The sequence below is a fragment of the Micrasema longulum genome, unplaced genomic scaffold, assembly GCF_059751315.1.
Source record: "Micrasema longulum isolate JH-2025_06_02 unplaced genomic scaffold, ASM5975131v1 h1tg000406l, whole genome shotgun sequence".
In the NCBI taxonomy this organism is placed as follows: domain Eukaryota; kingdom Metazoa; phylum Arthropoda; class Insecta; order Trichoptera; family Brachycentridae; genus Micrasema; species Micrasema longulum.
Genome location: NW_028277606.1, coordinates 95,354 through 109,949, shown reverse-complemented (window position 1 = coordinate 109,949; position 14,596 = coordinate 95,354). Strand labels below are relative to the sequence as shown.

The following is a 14,596-nucleotide window of genomic DNA, read 5'->3' as shown; positions in this document are numbered from 1 at the left end:
GTAAAAAAAAAACATAAATTTATCCTGAAAACGAGTAAATTGGAAGAAAATTTAAAAAAACTTGAATGCTTTATGTACATATGTTTATTAAGCAAGAACAAAGGAATTGTCTTAAAGCTAATTACAAACATGAGTATAAAAATAAAATTACTTACAGAGCTAGGTCCTTAATTAATTCACTCTTCACTTTTATATATCTTAATTCTAACACAATGTTACCCGGTGGTTTCACTTATGCGGAGAGTTGACGGATGGTGGTCCGGGTGCTTGGCTAGGATAAGCACACGCTGGGCGATGTCCTGGGCGGAGATCTGCCATGGATAGAGCCTTGGGCGGCTTTCGGGGTTCAGTCCCGTTACGTTGGTGACGACGACAGCCAGCTGGAAGACTGGCCGGCCGTGTTTGGGACACACGCGCTGGCAGGGAAAGAACTGGCGTTCCTTAGAGGACGATGGATGTCCTGGATACCTGAAGAGACATTTGTGGCTGGAAGGTGGCCTCCGATGACCCTCGTGGAGCAGTCGGATTCCACGAGGTTTGCTACGTAGCGCGCTACCTTATACATTAACTTTCACTTCAACTCCTCAACTTCAACTCCCATGGCTCTTGACCTTTTCCGAGTGTCGCTGCATTCTTGACTGAGGGTACGATTGCGTAGACCCAACTCACTTTCTCGATAGCGCTTTCGGCTGCGTTCCGGCTCTCCTGTTCCGCTCCTCCTGTTCCGACTGTTTTCCGACTGTTGGGGTGGTTTTATAACGCCCAAGTAAGGATCTCTCTCCTTCTCCCTCTCACTTATAACTTTAATTCGCTGTCTCTTATCAACACTAACTTATGACTACCTTTGTAATATAAAAATATAAAATATAATGTTTTACATATTATTTCTTAGAAAACTGAATTTTAATAAACTTAGACTATAATGTATATAAAATAAAATACGATGAATTAAATAAACATACACTAAACATAGAAAACTAAATCATTAAACTAATTTATACCTATGAAGATTAAATAAGGAATTATTAATTATTATATTGGGAATGGTTCACCTCCTAGTGAAGTGATTGGCGCGTTCGCCTACCATACTTGAGGTCCTAGGTTCAATTCCTAGCAAGGTGGATATAAAATATTGATTTTAAGTGTAGTTCTACGCTGCAATGTGGACTTGAACTTAAAGCGTAAAAACTGCCCGTCTTGCCTTCATACAGTACGTTGCGATTAAAGCACTGATACATTGCCTCATATACCACGGGCGTGGATTAGAAAATGATAGAGTAGAAGTTTATTAGAGTTTTTAAATATGTGTCAAAAGTTTGAATAATCAGCGCGCGTACATAAGAAGATTATGAATTTTGAAGAAGCAAGGTTTATATGTATGACCGAAAAATAAGGTTTGGGTTTTTTGTTTTAAATATCATATTTTTCCCAGCGGAAATCATGGGTCGTTATTGGAGGGTTAATGTTGTATTTTCCAAAGAAAGGGTTTTGCAATTCTAGGTAATCACGATTCATATTTATTTGTAACTGCCATTGAAATTTGTGTATAACAATATCACGAATCTTGACGTCACAACAAACAAGGCCAAACACATCGCGTTTTTCTACGAACGTATTTTTATTGGATTTCTTTTCTGCATTTATGTAAATAATATATCAATAAATAAATTTTAAGTAAATTTAAAGAAATTTTTGAACACGTGTAAAAAATTTATTGAATTTTAATTAGTATGACTGTATTATTGTTTTATGTTTTTTTCTTTAATTATTCCGTTTTTTTTCTCATGTATTCGTATTTAAAATTACATCAACTCTTATAAATAAACAACTACAACAGTGTAAGTCACTCTCCAAGCACAAGAATTAGTCTCTTTTTTTGGAGAGTTACAGTGATAACATTTACTAGATGTGTACAAGTAGATATGTATAGAATTTTTAAAAAAACATGTACCTTTTATGAAATTTATAAATGGAAAATAAAAATAAAAAAAAACATCACCAGAATATCCATATTTATTTCGAAAATACAATTAATTGTTCTTAATTCATTTCATATATTTTTATCGGTATTCATAGTATGTGATATTTCTCTATTACGCCGCCGGACAATATATTTATGCATAATCAAAAAAACATTCTGTAATCGATGTGAATGTGATAAATATTTTTATATTATGAGCATTTTACAAATTTAATATTACGTGTTGTTCATTAAATTTGTTTTTTTTTTTAACATGTCAGAAATATATAAGTTTCATTTTTGGTAATTAAAGGTTTTTCATAAATCTTTCTTCTTTTTCATACAGTGATATTGCAATGATAAAGTAGGTGGTACTGGAATGTATTAAAAAAATGTTTTTTGTTCTTTACAATAACTTGATTAGTTGGAAAAAAATAATACGCCAAGCTAAAGTTACGCTAAGAACTTTGAATTTTTGAAATCTACCTATGACATCACGATTCGCAAATTATAATAGTATTTTGTAATTGATGAGATGCATACATGATATTGTTTCCTCACGTTGATAACATAGCATTAGAGCTGATATTGTGGATGTATAGGGTGTATAGCGTGGTTTAGTGCGTATTAAAACGTACTAAATACGCGACATACCATTATATAAATGTGTTAATAATAGCCCAAGGTTGCTATTCCAAACGCTCTCGCGGCTGTATAAAAAGCTTTTATAGCGGGCGTGTTTAATTTGGTTTTATACGCTGCGATATCGTTCGGAATAGCAGCGCTGGACGATGGTGATGGGTCCTTGCTTTACACCGTATAAAAGTGTGAACGCAGTCACCTTATGTCTTGTATAGGTATTGATGTAATCTGTGATCATCTATTGACGTTGTCTATGACTGCTTAGGTATATTTTTTTACAATTTTACTGAAATACGTTTTATCTGAGTTTTTATGTTCGCGAAGCCGGGATAACCTATAGCGCGAATATATTTGTTTTTATTTTCAAAATAATTATACTTTTGTCTTGAAAATGGAAAGTATAACAAGAAGTAAGTAAGATTGATTTGTATTGATTCTTCAGTTATAACTTATTGTTTGATAACATTTTCGTCTCTTTTAGATTCTGACAAGAGTAATCCGGCTAAAGATGAAAACGATTCACAAGGTCCTGCAGCGAGAAAAGGAGTCCTTATATCATTTCGCACTGGAAAGACCATCGAAATTCCTGAAAAAGATATAGTAAATAAATTTTCACTACTTGATCCTATTTAGTAGTTGTATATCTGAGTTGTAAAATATTATGATTGTAATTGAATATCTTCATTTGCGTTGCTGTGCCTTTGCTGTAGAATATGAGGAAAGCAAATTGGCTGAAATTGATAAAATGGAAGCACTGTGTAGAATTGTCATTCTTACTTATTAACTATGACAAATAATGAGTTAATTCAATACGCATAGAATGTTCTGTTTCCGTTGAAACTTCCGAATAAAAAGTGTAAAGAAATGCTATTCTTCAACACAGGGCCCTTGGCCTCATAGAGTTTGGGATACGTTATTTTTGTTTTTTTTTTGTAAGATTTATGTATTTATAAATAAAATAAATAAATGTAATGTTCTGTAAATTTTTTGAGTCAATCCATTGATTACTTTCCGAGATTTGCGGCCTCAAACATACAGAACCTAAATTTTTATAACATACTGGCGAACCCGACAGACGTTGTCCTGCCGGAACGTTGGCTTGCCTCCTGTTGAACAAACGTTTTTTAGACTTTTTTAAGCTATTTATATATTCGTAATAAGGATTAGTTTTTTGTTTTATCTCCTCATATGATTGGCTAATAAGGCCTCGTCGTGCTCAAATCAAAATCGTGCAAAAATCACTACTCTAGTGCCATAATCCATGGGGACAATACTGGAATACGTGTTAATGAAGAAAAGTCAGATCGCGTTTTACCCTGAGCATTCTAAAATTATGACACTCAAGTCATGCTCAATGCGAATTTAGTCATATTTTAACCGCCAGCCGAGTTTGACGTAACCTTGATTTAATTCGAAACCAATAGAAAAAGAACTAAGATAAACCAAATCTTGTCTTGAGGTGGTATTTTTTTTTGTCCTAGCTTTAATTTTATTTAGTTGCATTTTATTTTATTTGTGCCTGTATTTAGTAAAAGAAAATGTGTTTACCATAGTTGGAATGCACTGTATAAGTCCGTCAATAAATAAATAATGATAAAAGAAAAATGACTGTGTCGTAAAAGCGTGCAAAAACTGTCCGAATAAAAGGAAAAATACTTTTCATTGATATGTAGGTACCAGGGGCGAATGCTCCTTATAATCGATTACATGCAGCTTACCATATTTTTTTGACATCGTAAGTAATGTTTTATAATACTGTAGGAAAAAACACATCACCAAAAAAATATATTACTTTTCTTTGGTTATTAAATTTATATCATATTCCTTTATTCCATACAGCGACCAGTTGCGCCTCTATTGGCCAAAATTATTACTACTGGATTACACGAGATTACTCTGCTCCCTTTAAAATCAATAATTCAAATATGTCTTTAATCAAAAACTATAGAATCTCGTTCGAAAAATTACACTTGCGATTACAGTAAAATCTTGCAGCTTTCATTAATGCAATTTAGTCTTTCAATACTTTTTCATAAGGGCTAGTATTCTTTGAAATACATCAATTTGACTTACGACAGTCTAGGGAGGTGACAATATACGCACTCGTTATGTGTAAGAAAGAGATAACGAATATATTTTGTATGTCGTAAGTAATTTAGCATACTTATGTTTCGGTGGTTTGAAAGTAAATTTGCTTTGAAATAAATCAATATTTTGATATTTTAATCGAAACGAATTGATATTTCAATCCATAATATAGTATAAATCCTTTAGTGGGTTTTAAAAAACAAAGATTCGCTTATTGTTTTTTAATTGTAATTCGTTTTTGTGCATACGATGACAGTTGAATATTGTAGGTTATTCTTCAGTATCAATTTAAACTTTTAAAATTTAGTTAGAGTTATGATAAAAACGTTACTAGTGTATAGTGTTAAGAATAAATATATATGAAGAATTATAATATGTATAACTTATGTCAATTTGTGAATAATTATGTGATATAAAGTCGATGAAACAATGATTCTTAAAACGTAATTTATGTTTTGTTTGGTGAACTATCGTACTCGGTAAGGAATACTTTTAAATTATTTAATTATTATTATTTATTAAAAAATAGTGTTTTATTTCAAGACAAGTTATAATAGTCTGTTATAATAGGGGTTATAATAGGGGTTCCAATTTTTTTTTTGCAATGATGTTTTTTTAAATTGTATTTTTTAAATCAAATGTTTGTGCAACATTAGAAAATATTTTTACTGAATATATTAGCCGCTGGAGCCTTTTGTTAGGAATTATTTATTAAATATAAAATAGACTTGTTTATTATATGCCATACTACCGCTATGGACATTTTATCAGAATTTTCATAGCTTACCAATTTAAAAACTCACCACTCGCCACTGCTAGGTACTTGTTTATGGTTGAATTCCAAAACATGAAATAATTCATTTTCAAATAAAGAATTCTTTTTGGAAATGTCAAACTCTGCGCTACTTACTAACAGTGGAGCATTATTCTGTGTAAAAATCTGTTTTTCAAAAATGTATTAAATGTCTGTTAAAATTATTCAAGCATTACTAAATCCATTAAAAAGAAATTGTAAGGAAATTAATCAATTCAGTATCCATTAAAAATAATTGATGTATGTAAACATTAAATATAAACTTTTTTAATAATCATAAACACAACATTCTCCGAATTTTTTGAAATATGCATTTCAGTCAAATGCAATCCCGGAAGTTCGATGAAAAACACATATTTGCTTTTAACTTTTTTTCTGATAAACGTATTGAAGATATTATTATTTACAAACCTTAGTCACATAAATTAAATTATTTAGCAAAAAAACCGCATGTAAATTGTTTGAAATTTTCGTACATTAATTTTTATATATTCAATTCAATTAATTTATTTTTAATATAACATATACATAACAAACATATATTCAATACGTACATATTATAAAAAAGAAAAAAAATACACGAAAGATACTCATGTCAAAGTAGTAGGAGAATCCTGCTCCGGAAAACCCCTTCGGATACATGGAACAGATCAATATCCAGAGCGATGTTGTTCAGCATAGCGGTAGCCCTTCCAACAGGCATAACCATAGGCAGGTTGGTCCTGAATATCGGAATATGAAACAATCTATGCTGACGCTGTCTTAGGTAATTATCAGGAACATACAAACCAATGCTCATCATAATCTCAGAATTATCAATCATACCGCGCATAGATAGATGAGACAAAAGAGGAAGAATAAAATAAAACAGTAATCTAATTCCAAATTCACTTAAGTTCAGGTGTCTGTTTTTGTTAAGTTTAGTATTTTTATAAATTTTCAAAGTTAATTATTTTTATGTTTCGCATATAAAGAGACTCTTATTTTGGGAGAACGAAAAAAAAACATTTTTTTGCACATTTGATGGTTAATAAGGCTTCGGAATTCTAATTTTTTATTTTGTTTCAATCAAAGTTTATTATGAATTGTAATAATGCAGTTAAGAATGATAAATGTGGTAAAACAGTTTTAACTAAATTCTATTTTACTCGTGTTTTAGTTCATGAGAAAAAATGAAATCATGATATGTATCCATAGAATTAAGAATAGTCCAGAAGGAGCGTAGAATCATATTTGAATACATCGGACTGTGTCCAATAATTCCCCCACTCCGCCTTACTTTCGCCGCGTGCATTCGTGAAGTCGCCTGGTAATGTTGCTTGATGGAAAAAAAAAAAACCTAACACAAATGTAAAGTAAAAAAAAGTAATCTGTTAATTTCACTAAAATTTTATTGTGCACCCCGAAACATTGATTGACTCAACAGAGTAGATAAGTAAAGGGTCATTTAATAAGAGTAATTGAATTAATGAACTTTGAACTTAAAATATAAAACAAATTTTATTTGACATAAAACGGATATTTTAATATTATGTTAAATAATATTGTTGTTTTAAAGATAATGTCGTTCAAATGTCCCCGTGGCGTTGTTTAATCTGAGGTCTAATTTTCATTAATTCTTTTATTAGATGAGCAAAGTAGGGTAAAAAAATTTACTACCCTGGCAACACTAACGAAATATCCATTTTGTTTCTTCGATAATCTGACAGATGGAAAAATAATTCTATTTTTAAGTAATGCATTTGTTATTTACACATTCATTTGCAAATTACACATGAAATGTGATTGCATCCTGTTTCTTTAATATCCTAGCAGTATTTTTAAACGTTAAAAGGACACAACACGGTATAGTTGAATTCAAATCAGGAGTTGCGTACTGAGCGACGTCTACAAAGAAACTAATGGGTCAAAACGTAAACCTACTCATTTATGAGTAGTTGAGTCGCCTACTGTTTGATGTGCTTATGTGGTTTCTGGACTATTCTTAATTCTATGTATGTATCCTATAGGATATGCTTAGCAGCTGCTAAACGTGTTGTAATCTTACTCCTTTTTATTATTATAATTTATTTTTTTAAATTTCATTAATACACCAATTTTCTTTCTCAATTTTAGAAATGTGTAAATGGGGGCTAGATTTCTTGCCGTCCATGCACTCTGTAGCTGCAAGACGTGCTGGGATATTTATTTATTGTACAGCGCTCGAGATGATTTTCACAAAAATGGTGCTATATAAATTATCCAACTTTGTATATTGCCAAAAAAGAGTTAATGCCAAAATATTGAAAATATTTTTTTTGTATTTAATAAACTTTACCTAATTGAAATTTTAGTGATGAAATTTTATGAGTTGTATCTATTAGAAAATGGGAATCAAGTCAAGGTATAGTCCGTGTTGTCTGGGGACCACAACCTGATTCAATCAAACTTTTCGGATTGTTTTTTGCATTCAAGATAACTTCAAATAAGATTTTCTAGCTGTTATTTTAATTTTTACGGTAGCTTATTCAAATTGTTTTTTTTTTTAGCTTGGCAGATGTAGATTTGTGGGAGAGTTTGAAAAGCTAAATCGAATTGGCGAAGGAACATATGGAATTGTTTGTAAGTACATAAATATTGTGTGTATTTTTATTTTTTACAATTAAATTTTAAAATTAGAGTGCGGCCCGGACCTAAAAACAGGCAATAAAGACTATTCTAGGGCCTTTACAATTTTATAACTGAGAGGGTTAAAAACAAACGCAACTGTCCATGATCACTGTTTTTGTGAAGACTAATAAAACCAGTAGCGAATTCATTTTAAAATATCCTTTACTGATGTTTCCAAACAACAAATGCCTAGTAATATATAATCAGTGATATGTATCTATTATTACTTTGAAAAATTTTACCACTGTATGGTTGGTAGCGATAGCTAGGTCAAATGTTAAAAATATTTTTTTCCGTCACAGTTTTCAGTTTTTTATTTTTTATTATTTTGATCTGAATGTTGTATTTAAAAAACGTAGATGATTAATTTTTTATATTACAGACCGTGCCAAGGATAAAATTAATGGAAATATTGTCGCTCTGAAGAAGGTTAGAATGGAAGTTGAAAAGGATGGTCTTCCATTAAGTGGTTTACGTGAAATTCAAGTCTTGCTTGCTTGCCGACATGAAAATATTGTGCAGTTAAAGGAAGTGTTAGTTGGGAGAAGTCTTGAAAGGTAAAAAAGTGCTATAATATATACTGTTATTTTGCTATACTGCTCCTTTCGGTACAATTCTGTATAAAATATATTCTTCATAAGATTCTTTTAACTACTTATTTATTTTGCTATTTTTGCCTGCAATGTTTTAGCTTTTCCTATGTAGGCACTTGTTTTTTTTAGCATTTTCCTGTCAATGGAATATTGTGAGCAAGATTTGGCCTCCCTGTTGGATAACATGGCATCACCGTTTACCGAGTCACAAGTCAAATGCTTGATGTTACAAGTTCTTAAAGGATTAAAGTATTTACACGCAAATTATATAGTTCATCGTGACCTAAAAGTATCCAATTTACTGTTGACTGATAAAGGATGTGTGAAGATCGGTAAGATGAACCTTAATGTAATATTTGTACATACAATATGATGGCGAGATAAACATTAATTAACAAAAAAATAAATGAAGAAGGGAAGAAATTTATCTGTGTCTGAAATAGAACCAGAATCTTGGATGAGTGCTTTCGGCTTGATGGGTGCGTAAGCAATCATAAGAAAATCTAGTGGAGGTAAGTCCGCCTCGTAGTGTAGGGGTTGGCGTGTTCGCCTACCATGCTTGAGGTCCCGGGTTCGATTTCTGGGAGGGTGGACATGAAATATTGACTATAAAAGGTGCTTCTAATATACAATATTTTATTTTCCTGGACTGGCATCTGAAGCTTAAGGCTGATCCACCTGACATTCATGCAACAGATGATCAATATACGGTGCATTTAGTGTACCAATGCAGTTCCCTATGCACCATCAGGTTACGAATAGGGGTATGATGAGGGAGATAATATTTTAAATAAAAATAATACATAAAATAAAAAGGAAAATTTCAATAATACAATACGTTTTCGCATTTCTCATCCTATGTACCAAAATCTTGACTATCCAACAAGAAAGAAAATGTATCTGCCTGCTTCTTTATTCCAGCAGGAGTCTTCTGGATATTGTAAATTTTGTATGTATTTTTTATTATACTGTATGTTTTGTTCTCAGCTGATTTTGGTTTGGCACGTTGGTTAGGCCTCCCAGGCAAGGGAATGACTCCGCGCGTAGTAACATTGTGGTACCGCGCTCCTGAGTTACTCCTGCAGGCCTCTCAGCAGACCCCCGCCCTGGACATGTGGGCAGCTGGTTGTATCCTCGGAGAACTCCTCGCCCATAAGCCCCTCTTGCCAGGCCGCTCGGAAATTGCTCAACTAGAACTCATAGTGGATCTGCTTGGTGAGGAGTCAATCGTCCAATCGCTTAGTCATACCTAATGCGTATTTAGTCATTCATTAATCGCCAGCCGGGTTTTGACGTGAGATTGACATTTAATTTGAAACCAAAATGCCTGATTGTGTCGTTAAAGCATGTAAAAGTTTTCGGATAAACATAAAAGATAATGTAACTTTTTATTGGTAAGTAGGTATCCAGGTACTTGTTTATGGTTGAATTCCAAAACTTTCAATAATTAGTTTTCAAATATAGAATTCTTTTTGCAAATGTCAAACTCTGCTTTTCTCACTAACAGGGGTCCACTTTTTTTAGGAATGCGGTTTTTAAAAATGTATTGAATGTCAGTCAATATAATTTTAGTATTACCAAAAATCCAGTAAAAATAAATAAATGGGTAGAAATTATAAGGAATTAATCTGATTGGGATCCATAAAAAACTAATTTCATTTGTAAACTTTCAAAAACTTTTTTTTTATTCACAAAAAAATAACATCTTTCCAATTTTTTTGTACATGCGTTCTCGGCAAATGCAGCCCTGGTGAACGATTAAAAAAATATTTACGCCCCTAACTTTTTTTCTACTTAATAAATTAACGATTTTAAGAGCCATAAATATGCTCATGGCAAAGATCTTCATTTGACTGAAAACTGCACGTAAATCAGTCCAGTAGTTATTCGGTCTATCGAGGACACACTTACTAACATTGCCTTTTATATACAGGATGTTCTTTAAACCCTGTCACATCCGAAACCAAGATGATCAGTATGGGCAAGAAGACATATTAGCATATTAAAAAAAATATTTAGAACAAAGAAATTTAAAAAAAATAAAATATTTAAAAAAACCAATGGCTGCTTACTTCTGCAGGGAAAAGGTGAGGGGAGCGCGGCGCAGTATTAAACTCCCCCCTCCTCGTTTCACCCCTGAAGAAGTAAACAACCGTTTGCTCTTTTTAATGTTTTATTTTTTTAAATTTTGTTCATTCTAAAAAATTATTTTAATGGGCCAATATGTCTTCTTGCTCATACTGATCATCGTGGTTTCGGATGTGACAGGGTTTAATAAACACCTGTTTATAGATTGGTCATACATTTTTTACGTATATCGCACTCAAACTATGGTTTTATGTATCCGATTCCGACTCAACAGTGAGAAATGGCTTGAATCAAATCAAGGTACGGAGTACCGTGCGCGTGTACTAGCGTATTAATCAAGCATGTAGCTAAAGGTTAAATCTGGATCATTTTTCAACTGCGTAATAGATTCAGATTTTGACTTGAGTTTACATGAAGACATATTTGGAAAATAGTATGCAGGTGCAAGATATTCACATAATAAATATGTAATTAATAAAACACTTTGTTCTTCCACCACTTGAGTTTATTTTAAAGCATTACTAGTTTCGGAAACAACAGATCGTTCCATCTAAAGTTTAGTTTATAATAACTCCTGTAGATGGAAGGATCTGTGCTTTCCGAAACTAATAGTCCTTTAAAATAAACTCAAGTGGTCTAAGAACAAAGTGTTTTATTAATCATACATTTAATCATGTTATTCCACAAAGATAATGCCAATTCAATCGATAATATACTCTTATGTTTTGAAGTTTTGAAGACAAACATCAAACAGTCAAATGTGTTTTATAGTATTTTTAGTTCTTCGTAAATTTTATAGTGTATTTTTAATTTAACACTAAATATAATTTAAACAATCATATGTTCACTTATGTACTTGGATTTTATATTCTAAAATAATATTTGTTTCCAATATAGGTACACCTTCAGATGCCATTTGGCCAGAATTCAGCACTCTTCCGGCTCTACAGAATTTCACCCTGAAGCAGCAGCCGTACAATAACTTGAAACAAAAATTCCCTTGGCTATCAGCAGCTGGTTTACGGCTTCTCAACTTCCTCTTCATGTACGATCCGAATAAGCGTGCCACAGCTGAAGAATGCTTACAGAGTTCCTATTTTAAGGAGGCTCCACTACGTAAGTGAATTTGTTATTTTTGACATTTAAATTTTTTATTTTGAATATTGAAGTAGGACCTATAAACATATTCTTATGTGTGATCTAATAATTACGTTGTATATTATTAAAAAGTCTGAATAATTGGCGGGTATGCATAAGAAGATGTACATAGACATAGTGATATGACGCTCTAACCGCGTGATGGTTTGAATTGTTTGTTTGAAATTTATACAAGTGCCCCAGAAATCAATGTCAACTTGGAAACGGGTGATAGGCCAAGTCGTGACAGTTGTCAGAAAAATATTTAAAAAAAATCGTAACTTGTAGACTTTAAGGAGCCTAGGCTGCATTACCAACATTTTATCTAATTAAACAGAATTGGCATGAAATTAGGTTCAATTAAAAAACTTTTTTTTCCCTCAATTAAGAAGTTTTCTAGCAAGTGTCATACCATTTTAGAATTCAAACTAAACGCGCCATTTTTTAAAGTCACTTGCCAAAATAGCGTAGTACTTTTTTTTTCATTACAGTCTGTTAAAGTTGGGCTATGTAATTATTCTGAATTAAATTTTGGGCAAAAATCTAACATTTTATTAAAAACTGAGGCAGTAACGTTTTAATTTTAAACTAAAATTTACAGAAATTTATTAATTTATTCATGGTTACATTTCAGAAAAAAAATAATCTAAGAAAAGTTCATATTTGTAGTCACAGGAATTGAAAGATCATCACAGGGTGTCAGTTTTTCCAAATTATTTTTTGTTACTTATAATTTGAAAAGTACTTTACCAAATTTAAAAAATATTTTTCTGATAAATGCCATGACTTGGCCTATCACCCGTTACCGGGTTGACATAGATTTCTGGGACACTGTATATTAAAAATATTTTTGATTTAAAGAAAATAATTTTGATGTATATTCATTTTGTAATTTAGAAAAAAAAAGTAGTTATATGTGCATACCATCGGTTTGCTTTAATAACTCACTTTACCATCATCGTTCCCTTTCCATTGTTGGCACACCGACCGCAGCGTATCGTGATCATTTTTGTTAGATAAAAGTGATGTTAAGTCTTACGGTTCAGTCTTACAGTTCAGGTGCTGTCTAAGGACTAAAAACTATTTCAGTGTAAAAACACCTTTTAAAATTAATATTTCATGTTGGCCATGTCGGGAATTGAACCAGAGACCTCTTGCACGGTATGCAAACGCGCTGACCATGAGAGCACGTACTCGATAACATAATTATTTTGAGATAAAACTCATACTAGTTGCTGCAGTTCTGCCAAGAAATGTCAGAAAAATACTTAATGTATTGTAATTTTATTGATGTATTTTAGTAACATTTGCATACAAAATATGCCATCGCTAGTGGCATGTTATACTATTTATTTTATGTGACTTTTTGGTAATTCATAGTAACCTTATTCTCTCACATAACTCACATTTTTCTAAATTATCATGTAGTGACTTCTTGCAGCCTTACAATATGTTTATGTTTCTTTAGCTTGCGATCCGAAATTGATGCCAAGTTTCCCTCAGCATCGTAATATGAAAGGCCAAACCAAGGCAGCTGGGAATGCTCAGGCCTTGTCACTTTCTCTCGCTCCCGGTAACACAGGAACTAATGACCAAACTAGCAGCCTTCCATATATTTCTGATCTCCTGGGATCGCTAGTTAAGAAAAGGAGAATTGACTAGACGAAAATACCCTTAAAAACATTGTGGTTTATGTGTTTAAAAACTTTATATGTGTTTATGTATATACATACATATTATGTACGTGTTTTTTATGTAAGCACCTTTAAGTATATGACTAAGTTTATCTTATAAATCGTTAATATTATTTTATGAATAAAAACCGCTTTCCACAGTTGTATTTTGTAAAAAGCAAAACCTTGTGACGAGTTATCAAATGTATGTGGGTAGGTATATTAGTTTTTAAAAGTAGTGCTATGTGGCGTTCGACTCACCTCCAATTCAAATAAAACTCTTGTTTATCTTTCAAAGAATAAAGAGTTAATTAAAATAAATTAATAGTATGATGAATCATTATCAAGTTTTTGGCTTTAAAAATAAAATCTTGTTTAAATCAATTGTTAGTGGAAGTTCTAAATTACAAAATTTTGAATATAAATAAAATACATATATTTAGATAATGATGACATATTTTTTTACCTCTATTTGTAAACCTACGACATATTTAATACCAGATAACAAGATGATTTTAATAGCATTACATAATTTATATTTATATGTTTGTATAGCGTGGAGGTAAATCGCATCATTTGAAAAAAATGCACTTTCAGCCGCACAGAAAGCCATGTGTACAAATAATAAGGTTTTTGGAGTATGCGAGGTTACGATTTATAAAATTAAAAAGCGATATGATTAAAATTCAGATGGACTGAATGGATTACAAAAGAATGGCTAACGCCAAATTGAGTGTTTGTTAGGATTATATACTATGCATAGGCTTATAGGGAAACATCATCCATATAATTGATGATTGTCCAGATAAACAATAAAAATACATCATTTAAAATTGTATTGAATGTTTATCCAGTCAGATGGATTTCTTCTAGTGAAGCCATATTTTGCAAAATTAGGTTATTTTAGGTAAAATGAATTGAATTTTTTTTTTTCATGTTAATTGTATTTAAA

General features: G+C 31.7%; 1 protein-coding gene across 1 annotated transcript; it reads left to right on the top strand.

Annotated features, from left to right (window-relative positions):
* The first annotated feature begins 2,834 nt into the window (after positions 1-2,834).
* Cdc2rk (cyclin-dependent kinase 10) lies at positions 2,835-13,805 on the top strand. The gene is made up of 8 exons (XM_088226064.1): positions 2,835-3,012; positions 3,084-3,202; positions 8,033-8,105; positions 8,536-8,710; positions 8,876-9,078; positions 9,734-9,961; positions 11,732-11,950; positions 13,440-13,805. The coding sequence occupies exons 1-8, from the start codon at positions 2,994-2,996 to the stop codon at positions 13,631-13,633; spliced, it is 1,230 nt and encodes a 409-aa protein (XP_088082190.1). The 5' UTR covers positions 2,835-2,993; the 3' UTR covers positions 13,634-13,805.
* The last annotated feature ends 791 nt before the right edge of the window (positions 13,806-14,596 follow it).

Bases quoted from the DNA above. Each gene is read 5' to 3' on its own strand.
- Cdc2rk (XM_088226064.1), top strand. The intron at 3,203-8,032 runs GTAAATAAATTT...TTTTTTTTTTAG, and splicing joins AAATTCCTGAAAAAGATATA to CTTGGCAGATGTAGATTTGT. The intron at 11,951-13,439 runs GTAAGTGAATTT...ATGTTTCTTTAG, and splicing joins TTTTAAGGAGGCTCCACTAC to CTTGCGATCCGAAATTGATG.